This window comes from Rhipicephalus sanguineus, chromosome 10 (assembly GCF_013339695.2).
Source record: "Rhipicephalus sanguineus isolate Rsan-2018 chromosome 10, BIME_Rsan_1.4, whole genome shotgun sequence".
NCBI lineage: Eukaryota > Metazoa > Arthropoda > Arachnida > Ixodida > Ixodidae > Rhipicephalus > Rhipicephalus sanguineus.
In genome coordinates, this window is record NC_051185.1 from 16,781,530 (window position 1) to 16,800,411 (window position 18,882).

The 18,882-nt window shown below is 44.6% G+C and overlaps 1 protein-coding gene across 1 annotated transcript in view; it reads right to left on the minus strand.

Annotated features, from left to right (window-relative positions):
• Nucleotides 1–1,667: 1,667 nt before the first annotated feature.
• Nucleotides 1,668–18,882, minus strand: part of LOC119407139 (uncharacterized) — a 55,365-nt gene continuing 38,150 nt past the window's right edge. The window contains exons 17-25 of the mRNA XM_037674000.2: nucleotides 18,620–18,666; nucleotides 17,040–17,160; nucleotides 15,355–15,476; nucleotides 11,210–11,466; nucleotides 9,998–10,149; nucleotides 6,382–6,470; nucleotides 3,176–3,308; nucleotides 2,561–2,605; nucleotides 1,668–1,826 (exon numbers count right to left, since the gene is read on the minus strand). Coding sequence (XP_037529928.2) covers nucleotides 1,668–1,826; nucleotides 2,561–2,605; nucleotides 3,176–3,308; nucleotides 6,382–6,470; nucleotides 9,998–10,149; nucleotides 11,210–11,466; nucleotides 15,355–15,476; nucleotides 17,040–17,160; nucleotides 18,620–18,666 — 1,125 coding nt within the window. The remainder of the gene's footprint in view (nucleotides 1,827–2,560; nucleotides 2,606–3,175; nucleotides 3,309–6,381; nucleotides 6,471–9,997; nucleotides 10,150–11,209; nucleotides 11,467–15,354; nucleotides 15,477–17,039; nucleotides 17,161–18,619; nucleotides 18,667–18,882) is intronic.

An 18,882-nucleotide genomic window follows, 5' to 3' on the forward strand; every position in this document is an offset into this window, starting at 1 on the left:
GGCCATGCAACACTTTTCCAAGTAATCTTCTGATTACTTCATGAAAGGAGTTTATTACGTCTCGAATCGACTGCCGCAAAAATGTTTAAAATCCGTCAAGTACAAGCAGAGTTACAGGGACTTGTCGCACGCTTTAATCGCCTTTTCTCTCCTTTTGTACCAGTGAGCACGCTGAAAGCTACTCAAAGGGGAATGACAGGGGGGGCAAGAAGCTACGTCTGTTCGTCAGTGCGTGCCATGGCCTTGAACACTTTCTTTTCTTTTTTTCCCTTTGAATGCGCGCCCTACTTTCAGTGTGATCGCAAGTGCGCTGTGCGAGCACATTGCGGCATCCCATGATGGCTGCTTTAACTATGCAGCTCACCATGCTCAAATCAGCCAATGGCTGTGGACTTTGTATTTATGACGCAGTAATTTTGTATTATGACATCATTTGATGTGAGAGGAGGGAGCGATGTCTAGCTGACCTGAAAATTTATTGTTAATTCCGGGTTGCGTGCTGTGCTATAATGTTTGGCTCACATGTTCTCAGGAGCCTCAACTACCGATCGGCAGCATTTTCTGACTATGCTCAAAAAAGTGTTACAGGGCCCCTTGAAGCTCCAGCCATCGATAGTCCAGCAGACTGATAGCTAATGAAAGAATTGGAATGCAAATTAAGTTAAACCTCGATTAACATTTCACTACTTTTTCTCTTGCAAATGTACTCTCTCCAAGGCCCCAGACAAAGCTGAACGATTTGTTCTACGTGTTCTTGATGCTGAACAGTCTGTGGAATTCGAGACAAAAGATGGGAGGCGTGCAAACAAGGACACAAGAGAGAAGCCAGGATAACACAAATGCCGACTAATGACTAAAAAGGCCTAGAGCGGCGGAAAAGAAAGCAGACAAAAAAAAAATCAGGAGCCCTTCCTCAGTCGGGGGAAATGTGGGCAAGCAAAGTTTGGCCTGACAGGCTACCTTTCTTTCTCTCTTTCTTTATAGGTAGCGGCTGTCCCCGGAATGCTGTTTTTGGGCTGAATCGGCATGACATCTTTCATGTTCTTTCCAGCATTCATCAGCCTATAGAATGGCTCAACGAAAGGACCACCATACGATCATGGAAATGCGAGTTAAGAATTCAATTTTCCCAAAGTCGGAATTTTCCTGAAATGTGCAATTCCTGATATCGACCTTACACGTTGTCCAGCAGATCGCTCTTAGTCCGCAAACACGAAATATTTCAATGAAGCGGCCATAGCAACAGTACTGGTTCTCATTTGTTTTTTTCCATCGTCGGTAGAATGCATTTGTATGCTTCAGTTGAGTTCACAATGGGCAAGCATGGGTGCGCGGCCTAGTGTTCAAGGCACTCGCTTTTGGACTAGGGGACACCCGGGTTCAAACCTCCGCCCGGGAAAGGAAATTTATTTAGTTTCATTTATTATTTCTTTGGTGTGTGCCAGCTGTGGGTGAGGAGGGCTTTTTAGAACACCATCACCAGCTATACCGGTCAGTCAACACACCCTTCGCTTGTATACTTAGCTACGTATGCCTATGCAAGAGGCGATACCTGTCAAACCGGCACATGTGCAGATAGGTGTCCCAGCATTTGGTTTCTTAATTATGCAAGTTAACTGACGGCTGGCTCGAGGCATATGCGCTAGCGGTATGCTAGGCCTCAACCATTAGACGTGTTTCTTCATTCCTATGCCTGTGTAAAACTGTGTGCATTCACCAAATTCATCGAGTCTGTGGGAATTGCAGGGTTGAAGGATGCAGCAAAAGTAAAAGAACATGCCTTTAGTGGTGTTACTCCTGGTTGCCAGGCTCGGTGAGGGTGGCTGCTGAAGAGATAGAAAAGTGCGCGAATGAAGCAGCAGCGCAACGTCGCAGCAAAGTTGCACTGAATTTAGCGTCACTTTAAGAGAACACACATCGCCTTTAGTGTCACTTGCATGTTTTTAGATGGAAAGGTTTAACTGCTGAAAAATGCACTGGCCAGTGAGAGCATTAACTGAACTTGCTTAGTTGCAGCGTTTTAAGAATGATGAATACAATAATACTCAGTTTGGCACTAATACTAAAACACCATTGTTATGACTTCAGATGTTACAAGCACCTTAATGCCATCATTTACAAACGTCACCAATACCATTTAACTATAATGCAGTAAAGTTTCATAAACGCTGCCTGATATGACATTACATATATATATATATATATATATATATATATATATATATATATATATATATATATATATATATATGTGTGTGTGTGTGTGTGTGTGTGTGTGTGTGTGTGTGTGTGTGTGTGTGTGTGCGTGCGCGCGTGTGTGTGTGTGTGTGTGTGTGTGTGTGTGTGTGCGTGCGTGCGTGTGTGTGTGTGTGTTTATATATATATAAATGTGCCTACTGATTTCCCCATTGACACTGTCACAGATTATGAACGACCTTCACCTCTGGTGTAGCAGCGCATTGCCATAAAAGTCCCTCACCACAGTGAAGAGAATTCACTGAAGCAATCACTAAATTCACCCAACGCGACTACGATCGGAGTGGGCAAAAAGATTATTTACCTTTTCCCTAGCTGCCACCACGTACAGGAAGAACACCAGCAGGCCCTGGAAATTCAAAACATGAGACTTACACTTCCAGATGAACTGGAAGAGTTGGTGAGATGTAGTTACGCACAGGTTTGGCAAAATGACCGCAGAGGGCGCCCCTGCCAAGACCATATGTGTCACTCTATGCAAAGTACTCAACCCTTTACCTTCTCTAGAAGAGCTCAGCCTACTGACACATTTCATACATCCACTACAATAGACTAGCCAAAGCTGTTGATGAGAGAAATATCCCAGTTCCTCTTAAAAAAGGTTCTCTGAGCCATCTGTCTAGTCATCTTTTTCATGCACAGATGGTGCTGCAGTACGTACCATATCATTTTCCATTACTATATCATGAGCGAAACTGACTTCAGGGGAGCCAACTTTGTATTCTACTTTGTGAATTTTTTTTTCTCTTGTTTTCCAATAAAAGAAACATTGTTTCGAATGGATCTCTTATGCTTACTGAATGTGCCGATTGTACAGAGCACTAAAGGGAAACAGGCACTTTGGGAATGTTTTTTCCAAAGATAATTCAAGAGCCAAAAGGGTTAATTAACCACATAGCATTGGGCTGCCACTACTGACCAGAAGGCCCAGGGTGGTGGCAAGCACGTAGGAGCGCAGGCGGGAGCCCTCCATGTTGACGTACAAGATGCTCGTCAGTGACACCATCAGCAGTGCCACCAGCACAAGCATGGATCCCACCAGCACGCTGGACCTGCGTGATAACGAACATGGCACGCTATTACCAGCGGAGCTGTTTAAGCTTAGGTAAATCCCTGGGGATCCGTCATTCATCCTTTCTAGCCTGATGAGGAAGAGCATGGATAAAAGCCAAGGGGGTGAGAGGGAAGACGTGTAGTGAGTTGAGCCTGATGGAGAAAGGGTAGCAACGTGGAGAGGACGAAGTTGAGTAGAGAGGAGGAGGGCAAACGCAAAGCTAGCAAAGTGAGGTATTGGGCTAGGTGGTTTTGCATGATTAAAATACTGCGCTATAGTTACTGGGACAAAAGAAGTTAGGGAGGACACGTGTTACAAAGTGGACACAAGCGCAAACTATCAACTGAATTTATTGAAAAAAAAAAAAAAACATGAAGGAAAAGGAACTCTGGGAATGGGAATGAACAGCTTACGGTGGGGGAGGGGACGACAATCTTGTGGAACTGTCTTCTGATACTACACGTCTTCTGATGCTTCTAAGCCAGCCGACTCGGGAAAGAACTTCGTGAGTCATCGCCATATCCAGTAATCAACACACGTGTAGCATCAGAAGACATTTCCGCAAGATTTGCGTCCCCTCCCCCACCGTAAACTGTTCATTCCCATTCCCAGAGTTCCTTTTTCCTTCATGTTTTTTTTTCTTCAATAAATTCAGTTGATAGTTTGCACTTGTCATGTCCACTTCGTAACACGTGTCCTCCCTAACTTCTTTTGTCCCAGTAACTATGGCGCAGTATTTTAATAAAGGCAAAGCTATGGCGGGAGCAGTAAGCAGGTGGTGTGGAGAGGAGGAGAGAGCAGGAGCGCGAGTGGCTGTGCCGGCAAAAGGAGTTGACCAATGGTAGCGCTCGAGCACAGGTGGTGCAGGTGCGAGAGGAGGAAGGGCACACTGATGCCACCAGCTCCGCTGTTTAATCAGCCTTCGCGACGTTAAGTCAGATGCCCATAATTTTTCATGTTATTTATTTTATTTCAGAAATGCCCCTAAAAGCCCTCATCAAAGGTATTTCACAGGGAAGGGTTTTACTAAATTTCATGTCAGAATCTCCGCGTGTGACGTCAGGCAAAATTAGTAGAATAAGCGGCAACCAATAGGAAAGCGACAACTTGTACACAAAGTGATTAGCAATAGGTTGACAAGTAAGCTAACAGAGGTAATTTAAAATGAGACAAATACACAAAAAAAGCGCAAAAAAAATGAATAAAAATCATGTTACAATGCATGCACATCAAAAAGAAGTATCAAACAATGATGTGCTAGTTATTATTGATTATGTAATGTCAAACACCACAAGAAAGAAAGCATGCACAACAGGAAAAAAAATAATAAATATGAGTGTACCAAATAATCACCAAAAGAATGAAAATCACAAAAAGTAAAGAAAACAGCAAAGGTAAATGAAAGCGACACTAAAGAGAAAAACAATTTTTCTCGTATTATATTAGCAAATGACACTTTCTCAATACCAAAATCACCATGCTTGCCGCAAGAAGACGTTTGTTAAGCGAGAAAACGTGCAAAAAAAAATATTGTGGAAGACGATGCCACCTTGAATGATGCGCATTGTCCTCTGAGGAGGCCAGAGACTTAACATACCAAATTTCAGAAAATTCTGTTGAGCCTATGTTGTCAAAATATGAAAAATACACTTTCAAATCTGTGACGTCATACGCGGAGATTCCGGCATGAAATTTAAAAGTGACTCCTTGACCTTGATTTCCTCCTCTATTAATGACAATGAACTGGCAATCAAGCCATGGAAAGTATACGGAACGTTAATTGTCCCCTATAACATCCCCCATACTTTCCTTGGCTTGATTGTCTGTTGGTTGTCATAAATGTTGTGTCTAACAAAGAAAAAGATGAGCCCTTAAATTCGCCTTTTTTCGTTCCTTTATTAATAGACGTATAATGGTGAAATTAATGTGATTAGAATTCTCAAAGTACAATTTATTAATCTAAACGGATTCATTGTTTCACTTTAGTGTTGCTAGAAAGTCAGTTGGAGTGTAGCAACTGTTGAAACATGTTTATGTTACAGTAGAATGTCAGTGATACGAACCCAGCTAATATGAATTTCGGGCTAATACCAATTAATTAAATTCTTCAGCCTAATTTCATTGTGTCCAATGGGCCGAAATTCAGATGTTCCGAACAGCTTTCCGTGTCGCGACTGGTGATATGAATTTGGGTACCGAAACCGTCCAGCGACAGCTCACAGAAGCTTGCTCCGGAAGCATCGGAAGTACGCGCACATCCAGCGCACACACATTCAGAACTGTAGTTATCGTTTGCACTGTGGACGAAGCTGTGGTCACTGTCGATACGATCATGTATGGTCACGACAAAACTCCGAAAGTGCACGTGCATCCAATGCTCACTGAGTCAAAGCAATGCTGCTTGCCACAACCGCTGTGGACAAAAGCGCGGTAGACGCGATCATAGATAGGAAAGGCGTAGCTGTGAAGGCACGCACGCGGCCAGCACACATGGATTAAAAACGGAACTACCGTTCACCGCAACCGCTGCGCACGAAACCGCAGTCGCTATCGATGTGATCATCGATAGTGACTACGCAGCTCCAAAGGTACATGGCTAACGCAGCGGTAGATTAAACGCAATAAAGTCGTAAAAAAGCACGAAGCGTATTGGCACTCTTAACGTTCGCTGATAGCTATGGTAAAGCAGACTTTGCCACTGTTGTTTTCCAAGTGAAGCAATGATGCATGCGTTCGTGACAGCCAGCTGTGGCATTCCTTATCAATCCGTTCGCGGGTGTCCCAGAAAGATATATGCAACTTCTTTCAACATAAATGAATGTTTTTTGCGTATATCGTGGTTAGAAAACAGATCTTGCTAGTTTTTTTGGCGATACAAAACTTCAGGTGATACAAATATTTTCGCTCCCCCTTGAGATTCGTATCACCGAGCTTCTACTGTAGTTAATTCCACTGACTAATTCCGTCAATGGAATTCTGGCATTCCAAACAAGGACAGGCTAGTGCTCCTACTTTGTAAGTGATGCCAAATGAAATGGGACGAAGGCGTTTAAGCAGCACTGAGCACTTACCGGCTACTGGAAGCCTGCTTCTTGGAAATGCCCATGAGCCGCTGACGCCGCAGCTCTCCTCGCACGGTCAGGAAGAGCAGAAAATGAAGCTGAAAAAAAGGTGGCGTACATTTACGCTGGAGCACACAGAATTATTTCAGTCCCCAAATAAGATGTACACACTTTCAGCATCTATCTATATATTGATAGAGACTCCAAAAGTATGTACTTGTTTTATCTCTATCTATATATAAATTGAGAGAGAGAGATAAAAGTGAGGGGCAGGCGGGGAGATTGACAGGAATTGATACTTCTGGTTTGTTATACCCCTGTCACACAGGGCAACTTAAGTGCACTTTGAGCGAGTGCACTTCGCCGGTAGTGTCATTTGCACGCTGTCACACAGGAACGCTTAGTGACACTCGCTGCAAAGTACACTTGCCGGCAAGTGCGTTCGCCAAACTCACTTCGCTGCGACGGAGTGTCTATCCTCGGCAGCAGTGGCTTGCAAATAAATACGCTAATGCAAAACGCGACGATCATGGTACTTTTAAACCATCGTTCTCGTTATTAGGAATGCTGCCATGTATTCAAACAAATGATACTACAACAAAAAACCTCGCTACTCTCGCCCTCGGGCAGTTTGCGGTCACGTCCGCTAGGGGTATGCGGGAGCACACGCCGTGCAATGGCCGCGTCCGTCACCTTGTTTACTTTCTTGCACATGTGCAGGTCAGTCATTCTTTAATCATTTGCGATGGCGTGTGCCACGGGTGCCATTTCCGCGAAGACGACGTGGCCCGACGCAGAGATGCGGGCGCTTATACGCCTTTGGGAGGAGCAAATGATTGCTGCCAAAACACGCTCCAAACGCCCGTCACCACTACGCGTCCCTTCGGACCTTCGGCACCAGAGTCCGCCATTTTTGTTTTCAATTCGTATTGGATATGATACCATCTTGTCTCGGCTCGCGATGACCAATGACGTTATGCGGTTGCAATATTTACTTCATTTACGCGCAAAGTTCATTGGAAATTATGCTCATGCCTATAATAAGCAATTAAACTGTGAGCATTGCCAAAAATAACAAATATATGTTGAGCTACTGAACCACCAATTGCCACTGCTATCATTTCCAAAGCACACTTCTCTTTTCTTTCTCACGTAGCAGCGCGCCGCCAAAGTGACACTCTGTGAGCGTAAGTGCACTCACTCAAAATGACACTAAGTTTGCCAGTGTGACTGGGGTATTACCCTACACCACGGGGAAGGGGAAAGAAAAACCAAAAGTGGAAAAAAAAAGCACGCATGCGAAAATAGAAAGATGAGAAACAGGGGTACTATTATAATCTCGTGAGCCTAATGTCTGGTCTATCTCCTACGGGTAGGGGTGCGCAAATGTTCAAAAAATTTTCGAATAACCAGCAACGACGAGAAATGTTAGAAGGAACGTTGGAAGAGTGAGGGTAACTATTCTTGTTTTCGTAACCGAATTACCCAGATGCATGCAGCCCATGAACTTACGAGACTATCAACGCTACATTGATCACAGGATGAAAACGATTTTGCTTAAAACCCCAGTGTCGCCAAAGCGACAGCGTCATCAGTCCACTGCATGACATGACATCAATGCACTACCATAACATTCATGATAACGGTAACTCATGAAACTTGCTTAATATTTATGTATCAGTTTTATTTAAAAGCTGTTGACAAAGTGCCACCTGGAATACCGTAGTCACTGCTATATTTCAGCCCCAAGTTACAAATTATTTCAAAGGCTCTAGTTGCAGCTGTATACGAGCTTGCCTCAGTTTAAATAATTGTGGTATTTTCTGTTGGTTAAAGGTAATCGCAATGTTCCTTTGTTAGAGCTTGTGAATATTTGTTTCAAATAAAATGTTGAGGAATTCTTGGGCTGTTTTAAGAATTGTTACCTTGCCAGTCTAGGGCTGCTTTGAAAATGGCTATCTTACTAGAGTAAAAGCTCATTAATTTGGATTTCACGGGGCCGGAAAAAATGTTCGAATTAACCGAATGCCGAATTATCGAAAGTATCAAGAAAACAATAAACAAGTGTCTATGAAATCAATGCATTTTCATTTTCTTGATGAATATGTGATCATGTACTTATTTTGCATAAGAGCAGTGTAAAACCAGCAATTTTCATCATCCCGCGACTTCGTTAACAATGCAACGACAGCCCGATACTCCTCTCCATTATTATGTACTGCCACCACCACAACCACCACGCACGTGAAACGATAGTTTTTTCACAGGTAAAATTGCTGGCAACTGATAGTTAGTCCATTGCAATGTAGCAAGCTTATTTTATGCTAGCAGGCCAACTGCAGTTGAAAGTTCTTCATCTTCAACAGCTTCCACCATGTTTGAGTTTTGTGACATTGCGTGCGCATTGCATCAAGTTAAAACAAAGCTGCTGAGTGCCGGATCAGCGTGTGGACAAAACCGTGGTCACTTGCTGATGAAGATAGGATGCGGACAGCGCTGCCTCATTTCAGTTGTCTGCAAATGCCGTTATCACTCTTCTGTGCCACACATTTGCAGCGATTCGCGCTTGGCGCATTTCGAAGGATCGTCCGAATTAACGGGGTTGCAGCCGAATGTGACTGAATTAACGACAGGTTGATGCCATTAAACAATGCATATGCTGGCCGGGACCAGGAAACACATTCGAATTATTTGATTTTTCAAATTAACGAGGGTCGAACTAATGAGCTCTTACTGCATTTGAAAAATTATTCGAACAATATTCGATTTGTACTCCTATTCGATTCGTTGCCATCACTATTCGATTTGCATTCGATTCGGCTTTAAGATTCGCTATTCGCACACCCGTACCTACGAGGCTTTGGTGATTCGAGCCCTTTAAGGCAGCAGAAAGGCATAAATTCACATTTTTGGACTGCCTGATCAGACGATTTCATAGCCCCTAGGGAGTACGAAAGATTGGGACTCGACTTGTAACGGCACCTCTGGAGCGAGAAAGAGGAGTGGTAGGAGAAGACGACGACGAGGACTTTGTTGCTGCTTCCGTAGCCTCACCCCATCCAGTGCTCTGCCGCTGAGCGTTCTCAATAAACGCCTCCTGACTCATAACATCGTGGTCGAGGTACTGGGTACGTCCAACCACGGAAGCTGTTCCACCAAGTCTTCGTCGCAGTCGTCGCCTTGCGGGTCTTCCGCCAGTGCAGCTTGACATGTCTACTGACGCTGACGCTGCGACATCAACTCCTGCTTGTCCTTCGCAGCCTTACAGACAGCCACGGCCCTACGCAGGAAAAGCTGGGGAAGACGTCGACCAGTGGCTGACCCATTACGAGCGGGTGAGCAAGAGCAACAAATGGGACGCAAATGATCGACTCACAAATGTGGTATTCTCCTTGACCGACACTGCGCTCGTCTGGTACGAGAATCACGAGGACGCCTTAACGACGTGGAGTATTTTTGTTGAAGAACTGAAAAGCTGCTTCAGTGACGCCGCCACGAAGAAAAAGCGTGCCGAGTTCACACTTGCTCCAGAGGCGCCGTTACAATATGTAGCTACGGACACATGTGGTGTACTTCTTGCTGTGCCACTTTGCGTGCTCTGTTTGCACAAAGGCACGGCACTCACAGCTGTGATGATGGCGAGGGAGGCCACGTAGGCGCAGAAGTAGTTTGACAAGTGTCCCGAAGGCGTGCGCAGTGTCAGCCACCAGCTCTCGAGGCGAAAACCTTCCAGCACCTGGGCAGCCAGGTTGGCACCCACCACAATCACTGGCACAGCTGGAAAAAAAAAAGAAGAAAGGACCAGTTGGAATTAACATGGGGGATCAATTTCACTGCTCCTTGCTTCAACTGCTATGAGCAAGGCCAGTAGTAGTTACGCGTCATCCTACAACAGTAGCCCTGCATACTTCTTTTCAGAATCAGTCCAAACTGACAAAATACTTTTTCAAATTTCTATTTTAGTTAAATGGCACATGGGCTGCAGAGGCCAATATCTCCTGAAAGAAAAAAAAAAGCTTCTTTAAATCGAATTACCGAAATTTGCAGATATTCTTTTACACTAAAACCTAATTCAATTCCTGTAAACTTCAAACAAGACTGAAGTCCAGGGGAAGTTGGAGCCCTAAAGTGACAAGAAATTGTGGAACAAGAAATGTCACTGGAACCGATTTGGAACCAAAGTGGAACCAACTCATCTTCGTCAGGGTGGAAACCGTTGACACTTGTAACTGTAACCGCTTTACCTGTTTTGCTCCATGTAGTTCTAAAAGTAAGGCCGTTCCTTTTACAGCAGAGCTGTCTTATTACACCCTATGCCACTGTTGTCGTCGTCGTCGTAGTAGTAGTAGTAGTAGTAGTAGTAGTAGTAGTAGTAGTAGTAGTAGTAGTAGTAGTAGTAGTAGTAGTAGTAGTAGTTGTTGTCGCAGTAGTAGTAATAGTAGTAGTAGTAGTAGTAGTGGTAGTAGTAGTAGTAGTAGTAGTAGTAGTAGTAGTAGTAGTAGTAGTAGTAGTAGTAGTAGTAGTAGTAGTAGTAGCAGCAGCAGTAGTAATAGTATAGTAATAGTAGTAGTAGTAGTAGTAGTAGTAGTAGTAGTAGTAGTAGTAGTAGTAGTAGTAGTAGTAGTAGTACATAGTTGCAGTAGTAGCAGGCGTGACACAGCTACGCAACCACAGGGAGAAGTGAATAAAGAAATAAATAAAATGAAATGACATGATAATGATGCTTGAAATGATGAGGATGACTTTTTTGTATAAGAGGTCATCATCACCATCCCAGCTTCGCCGTCCGAAACAGTAACGCTCCCACGACCGCTTACGAAACGTGTCAGTGGCTTACCCCAGCCCAGGGCGGCAACCTTGAACGCAGCGTGGTGCACCGTGCGGGCGTCCACGAGCTGCACGTACAGCACGAGCGCGACGCAGAGCTGCAGGCAGCAGGCCGCCAACAGGCAGAGTTGCAGGATGGAGATGATGTAAGGGTATGCCCTGGGGGACAGCCTTCCTTGCACGCCCTGGAGCAAAGCCACGCATGCACCACACAGGGCCAGGCACACCTGGGCGTGCAGCGTGTCCAGGCCGCAGCAAGAGCCCTGGCTGCAAAAGTGGAGATGGAGCCATTCAGTGATGGAAGCGACATTTTGCTTTTTGGAGCAGGTTCTGGAGCAGAAAAAATGATAGCTTGGAGCAGCTATTGGCGTTATTGGAGCAGACTGAGACCACTGGTATAGAGCTCGTTTTTGGTTTCGTTTAAGTTGACTGGATAATCACACAATTGAAGTTCATTGTTTTCAGTTTCCCAGCGCCATTTTGAAGCAGGTTTAGAGCAGTTACTAATGAAAGTTACAGTTTGGAGCAGCATGTAGCAGCATTTCTCTTTTGGAGCAGTTTGGAGCGATTGGAGCAGCACTTTTATCACTGGCCAGGCTGACAACTGCTGGCTAGGCACGGTCGAATATTCAAGCGCTTCGAACATTCGAACGAATATTGCATTATTCCAATTCGCTTCGACACAAGTTTAAATAAAACCGAAATTTTGAGGTATTCGAAATGAACGAATATGTAACCCTCTCGTAAAGGTGGTTTTTCTGCAGCGTGTGGGTGCTATGCCGTGAAACCGCCACTCCAAGAGACATTCGCACTGCCGCGAAGCCACACTTTAAGATTAAATGCCCATAACGCCTTCAACTCAATTATTTTTTAAGCTTAAAGGGGCCCTCTAACACTCTTCAACCCCCCATTTTTTACTCGTGGATTGCGTAGACTGAAGTACGGACGAACTAGTGCAGCAAGAACGGCAGCGATAGCGGCACGCAGTACGAAGTTATTCAAGTTAGAAAATTCAAAATACAAGAAAAAAAATGCCTGCCCTCAACTCGATTTTCGCGGGGTCACGTGACCACATTTCACTCTCTGCTGTGACGTCGGATGGCGCTCCAATGAAATGGGCTGAAAGCTCTTACGTAGGGGAAGCTCGCACACCATTGTTGCTTCTCCTTTCCAACGTATTGTTGACGTCGTTGCCATAGTAACAAACGTGGTTCCTCCTGACTTGTCAGAACTTGAGCGGGCGCTACTGCTTCGTAGCGAGGCTGGGGAGGCTTTGTCTGCTGTTCCTTACAACGACATTCCGTGTCATTCCCTCTTCTCATTCTGAGAAGGGAATTTGTGGAGCGGCATGGGCGGTTAAACACGTTCGCCCCTACGCGGGTTGTTCGGTGAGCAGCCCGACGAGTTACAAGTGTGCAGCGACAACAATTCAACGAAGAGGATTACTTGCACCGTTTCAACAACAATCATGAGCCTACCGCACATGCGGAAAGAGGCAGCTCGCAAACGTACAGACGCAAAAAGAAGGAAGAGGGGCAAGCGTTTCATATGGACATCCGACCGGCGCAGGCAAAAAGAAACCAGAGGCGGAATGGCAGCCAGCGCCTCTGTCGTACTTTGTGGTTGTAGTGATATTTTTTGTTGCGACGGCGGCTATTTGGAGTTCATTGAAAAAGCACAGAAAAGAAAAACGAAACACAATAGTAATCTCAACTTTGATGCAACGCCGTTATTACTTCTAACGTTACATTTATCCAATCATAGGCCAGCGCCCATCTTCGTCATTTCCGCCCGCAATAGTTCTGGCAAGCGCCACTACGCGCTGATGCGGTCAGCAGCGATGTAGCGACTTCAACGCGTGATTAAAATACTAAATAATTTGATATCGGTGCTTAAACTTATGCTAAAATTATCCCCAGCCATCAGTCTACGCAACCCGCAAGTAAAAAATGGGGGGTTGAATAGTGTTGGAGGGCCCCTTTAAAACACTTGTGATATGGGCTTATATGAACCAAGTATAGTAAATTTTAAAACGTAACATATTTTACCGCTTGTAACTTGCACCCTACTGCTATTCAAATCTTGCTGCTATTCAAGGTTGCTTGCACTTCACTTAAACCCCAAAAAGGGTTACATTCGAGCATGCCTAGTTCCAATGCTTAAAAATATTGGGCAAGTTAGTTGGGTCATGACAAAAAGTCACAGTTTTGCCGCAACGGCGAAGCAATGAATGCAATAGCAACAAATTAGAATGTCACATGAATAATGGCAAGCAGCTCAATACTTGCAACGCGCCGCTCGAGCGCGAAGGACTGACGAAAAGAACACACACAGGACGACCGCGAGCTAACAACAGTCACAGCTCGACACTTGCAGCACACTGCTCAAACACAAGGAAGGACATTTGAAAAGAATGCACAGGTACACACAGGACGAGCCCGAATTAACTGTTACGGTTGTTACTGCTTCGTGTTTGAGCAGCAACAATTCTTTTTCTATAAAACTGCGGCGCATGGAGTGACCCCTCCGTGTCTCCTGCCGCGCGGTGGCGTTCGACGCATCGTTTACTTGGAAAGTGTTGCAGGACCCCTTTAATACATAATTCGTAAAATCGTTATGATGTTTGTCGACACCATGTTTAGACGTCATATAAGGGACATTGCCCTCGTGAGGGCGAATAAGCGTTTTAGTATTACCGACTTGAACACTAATGAGTAGGGGTGTGCGAATATTCGAAATTTCGAATATTTTTCTAATAGTATTTGCTATTCGATTCGATTCGCACTGAAATTTTACTATTCGAACTATTCGAACTTCCCAAAGACAAATGCAGCCAACGTCCGGTTAAAAGTTACCCCTTCAGATTTTCAATATGCTTCACCTCATTACACTCTTGTATTGCAGCAAAGCTGCCTTTCAAGCTCCGTTACGGTCGAACTTAGCCAAGAGACAAAGCCCGGTTGGAAGTGGTCCCTAGATTTTCAATATGCTTCACGTCATCACACCCCCGTATTGCGGCAAAGCTGCCTTTCAAGCTCCGTTACGGTCGAGCTTAGGCAAGAGACAGTCAACGTCTGATTGGAAGTGGTCCCTAGATTTTCAATATGCTTCACGTCCTCACACCCCCGTATCGCGGCAAAGGTGCCTTTCAAGCTCCGCTACGGTCGCAAATGTATTAACTCAAGAAAACGCTGGTTCCAATATGGAGATGAAAGATGTGGCAGAGTTGGGGGCTCAATTAATGCTGTTCTGGACCTGAAGTTTGGGCAGGAAGTCCAAAAAATTGGACGCCGAAGCTTTTTAGCATCCAAAATTTCAGATGTTCATATATATCGATGTCTATGAGGCAGATTTGGAACTCCGGACTTGAAGGGAGCACACCTTTGTCCACCACATCAGTTGGCCTTCCACAGCAGTTGAAAGAGGAGGAGAGGATGAGGAAATGGCATGTTTGCCTATCACGTGTAAAGTGTTGTCGGCAACACTTTGGTTGCACCAGATCATGTACATAAATACAATTCGGCCTCTACATTGCCTCACTCTTGATAAGAAAGACAACTATGAAATATGACCCCCACCAGCGCTTCATCAACCTAGCGAAAAGAAACACTTTCATGTTGCTATATCACAAGAACATACTTAGAGATTCTGTGCAACTTTTTCTGTAATTTCACTTTGAATTATTCGAAAAATGTTTGAGAAATATTCGAAAATTATTCGAAAATATTCGATTCGATTCGCACTCAATCTTTATTATTCGAATTCGCTTCGCACCCAAAATTTTGCTATTCGCACAGCTCTACTAATGAGGTTTTCACCTTAGATGTGGTGGACTCTGTACACATTTGTGCACACAATTTGTTTTTGCCAGATGTAACCAGTGATGGCAAAGAGGAAGCATCAACCACTCCACAGTAGCAGTCCAGTATAAGAAAAAATGATTGCAAATGAGTCTTGCCGAATCCCGCAAGGTGGCGGAAGGGTTAAGAAAGGGAAATTCGCAATCAACACAATTTTTCAGCAACTAGGAAGATTTCTTTCTGAACAATCCGTATGGATTTCCTAGTGGCTTCGTGCTACAAGCAGGTCGTTGTGAATTTCCTTTTCCTAAAAGGAAATGATGTACAGGAAAATGGAAAACAAAAAAAAGATCACCTGCGCAGTCGACGGCAGCACCGAACCAGAACCACGGCGAGGGTGAGCAGCACCAGCACCAGGCATACACCACAGCCTAAGCCAGCCACCACATCGGTCACCTGTCCTTCCAGCATTTCAGCCTGTAAGGGCGTGGTTACCAGCCATTAGCAATTTGGTGTTGGTCTGTTCAACTGCAACAAGAAAAACTATGAAGGCAACAGGACAGATTCCGGTCTCTGAGGCTTGTATCCAGAACCATTTCGAACCTCCAACGTTCACTGTTACCCAGGCAACTTCATTGTGAAAAAGTGCACACTGTACCACTCGCAATACAGCAGGCTAAATACGTTCAGCAAAATAACTTTTTTACTTGATGGAAATTCAGAAGAAAGCAATGAATCAGGAACAGGGGAGATCGGGAACTAAAACTTCACATTATACAGTATAACCCCGCTGATACGTTTTTGAAGGGACCGTAGGAAATAAACGTAAGAGACGGGAAACGTAAGAGCCGAAAAACGGGAAAAACGGCAAAATATTTAGTGGTACAGAATTTTATTTCAATTCTTACGAGCAGCACGAAAATTGGCGCGCTCAGCCGCGATCTAGTCGATGGATAGAAACGCGGAGCTTAGGACGGCCTTATCCACAGAAATGTAATCAATGTATGTGATCTTTTTAACACCAACAGCTGTAGGCATGAAAGAACTAAGCACACGCAATCACGACCAGCGCGGCGAGTCCGACCGCGAACCGCACGCACGACCATGCGAGCTCCAACCAACTCGAACTCCTCCCGTTCTCCGACAAATAACGATGATGATGAGTCTACGCCAACGCGATGGCAGAAGTGAATGCCAATCTCGAAGGCCTTGCTTTCGCAAGCAATTACGTCATACACGCCATGTTTGTGCAATGCAAATCTCAGAGGCTATGCTTTTGTCAATAGTAAATGCCAATCTCGAAGGCCTTGCTTTCGCGAGCAGTTACGTCATAGACGCCATCTTTGCAATTTGAATCTCGAAGGCCATGCTTTTGTTTGCATCAATTGAAAGATTCTGTTGCTTGCGCCTCTCATGCGGCTAATATTACGGTCAAACGAGGCCAAGCTGCGTGAAAATGCACCATGGCCGCTCTCTTTGGTAGTCACTCGGTCGGCTCCGGGCGCACTTCGCGACGTATCATACGGGAACGGTCCGAAAGTTACGACGTAACAGCGGGGTTCCCAATACATTGTATCCTATGGGAGCTATGCCGGGACCGGCGGAAAACGACGTAACAGCCGGGAAAACGCAGCAGTGAGGAACGTAACAGCGGGGTTCTACTGTATGGCAATTTCACTTTGGAAATCACTGCACGTTTGAAAGAACAAAATCTGGCCCAAACATACAGCATCCTTTCATATACCTGCTGCTTTGTTCTTGAAGAATTCCTTGTAGCGACATTTGGCTTCTTTCTTGATACTCTATTTAGGAAAAAAAAATGCAGTCTTTCATTCCACTGTCCGCTTTATTTGACTTGCTGAAGTTTAACCAATCAGTCTGGCTTAGAACACTCATACTATTCAACTGCATTAGAAAGGTTCTGACACAGCATGAAGGGGCATCAGAAAGCACCCAAGCATCAAAGGGCAAGACTATAAACTATAGTACAGTAGCCTACAGTATACGACAGCTACTGGCATGCATCTGGATTTGTCTTACCTTCGGTTCTTCTCCAACCAGCAGTGCGTACATGCCTGGCCGGTCGCACGTACACCAGGTGTAGCTCCTGTTGTGCCCTGGTGTCTCGGCGTGGCACCCATCAAGCAGGAAGTGGACCCTGCTGAAAGCTCGGAGTCACATGTGTCGTCCACCAGCACATCACATGGTCAATTAACTGGCAGCTAAAGAAAAGATTCTGGGAGGTTAAAACGCTAGTTTTAAATTTTCGTAGCTGTAGCACTGAACGAGAAACAGGTTAGATTGTGCTTTAGCTGAAGAACTGATCCCCAGGGTTTGTTTTAATTGCAGTAATAGCTCTTTAAGTAATCCCAATTCATTTGCCTTCTAGCTCCGAATGGCAAGATGGAAGTCAGCGAGCATGTGTGTTGGTTCAACATACAGTTAACTGGAAATGCATCGAGATGAATCAGCTAGAAACGAGTGATGCCAGTTAGTTCAGTTGGTTTGTGTATCATACCGAGTAGCACAAGTACTATACACGTAGGAATTGTCCTTTTACTGAACACACTAGCAAGATTTGTTCATGTGGAACAACGCACAAGATTGAAATGGATGCTTCTAGGACCTGCGAACAGAGATGCCTGCTCATGCGAAATTTGACTTAAGTATCCCAGCAGCCGTAGTTACCAAGCAACTATGGTTGCCTGCATTCTTACAGTGGTGTCACGTGGAAACTTTCAACTGCAATTGAACCCGAGCAGGTTAAATACTTGCCTTGGGCGATTAGGCTAGAATTACTACAAACACAGTTTAAGAATGTTGGGTACACAGCTGTACTGAATCACCAGCCACACAAAGCAAAGATTGAGGTTTTACGATTGATGTCGCTGGAACAAAATTCTATTGCGGCTGCACCCCTTTGAGAACCCCGAGTCAAGATTTTGGCTCCGTCAAATTCAAAGGTATCACTTTCACTATTACACAACATGTTACTCAACGAAAAATACTGAGAATGCATTTAAGCAATAAATGTAGGTTTGGCGATGCGCTTACGGTAGGGAGACGCTACAAAGGACAGACTACAAAGAACACAGGACACGGTTTAACAGAACGAGCACATACTTCAACTGGTTTTATTATAAATAATATATAAATAAAAATTCAAAAAGCGTGTAGAAAGACATAGTGCACATGCCTGTGACATCCATCACGAAATCGATTGCAGCAAGAGATAATTTTATTGATGGCTCAGTGACGCATGTTTCGGCGCCCAGAGATTCCATGAGAGCAGCTTCGTAAGCTATTCTCCCCCTGTCGTCTTTTATCCCCTTCATAATTGTTGTTATTTCAAACTAAGCTACGCATGTGCATTGGTTACAGTGGGTAGCGAAATTCCCAGGGTGGGTAATCTATTGACAATTATACCTGTGCTCTCTAAGCCTAGTGTTAACGCATCTTGAGTGTCCTGTGTTCTTTGTAGTCTGTCCTTCATAGTGTCTCCCTACCGTAAGTGCATTGCCAAGCCAACATGAACCAACTAGCTCCTTTCGTCGCATTATGGACAATTAACGTATACGCATGAACGAAACAGCACGTTGTAAGTGAGAAGCAAGAATCACCTGTGTGAAAGGTCGGCAATGCCGCAGACAACCTCTTGGTCAGCCAGCTGAAAAAAAAACAACCAATGCAAAATGACACCTCCATCTTGACTTGCCTCAGGAACGCATGCAAAACGGTTAAAGGTGGTTCTTACATGATCCACAAGTAGCAAATGAATCATGACAAGGCAGCACCCCCCATCACAAGCGTTTTCTAACCAGAAATAAAGCTATGCAACAACCAATGTTCACGTAATATAGCACAGTTCTCTTATGATACCGAC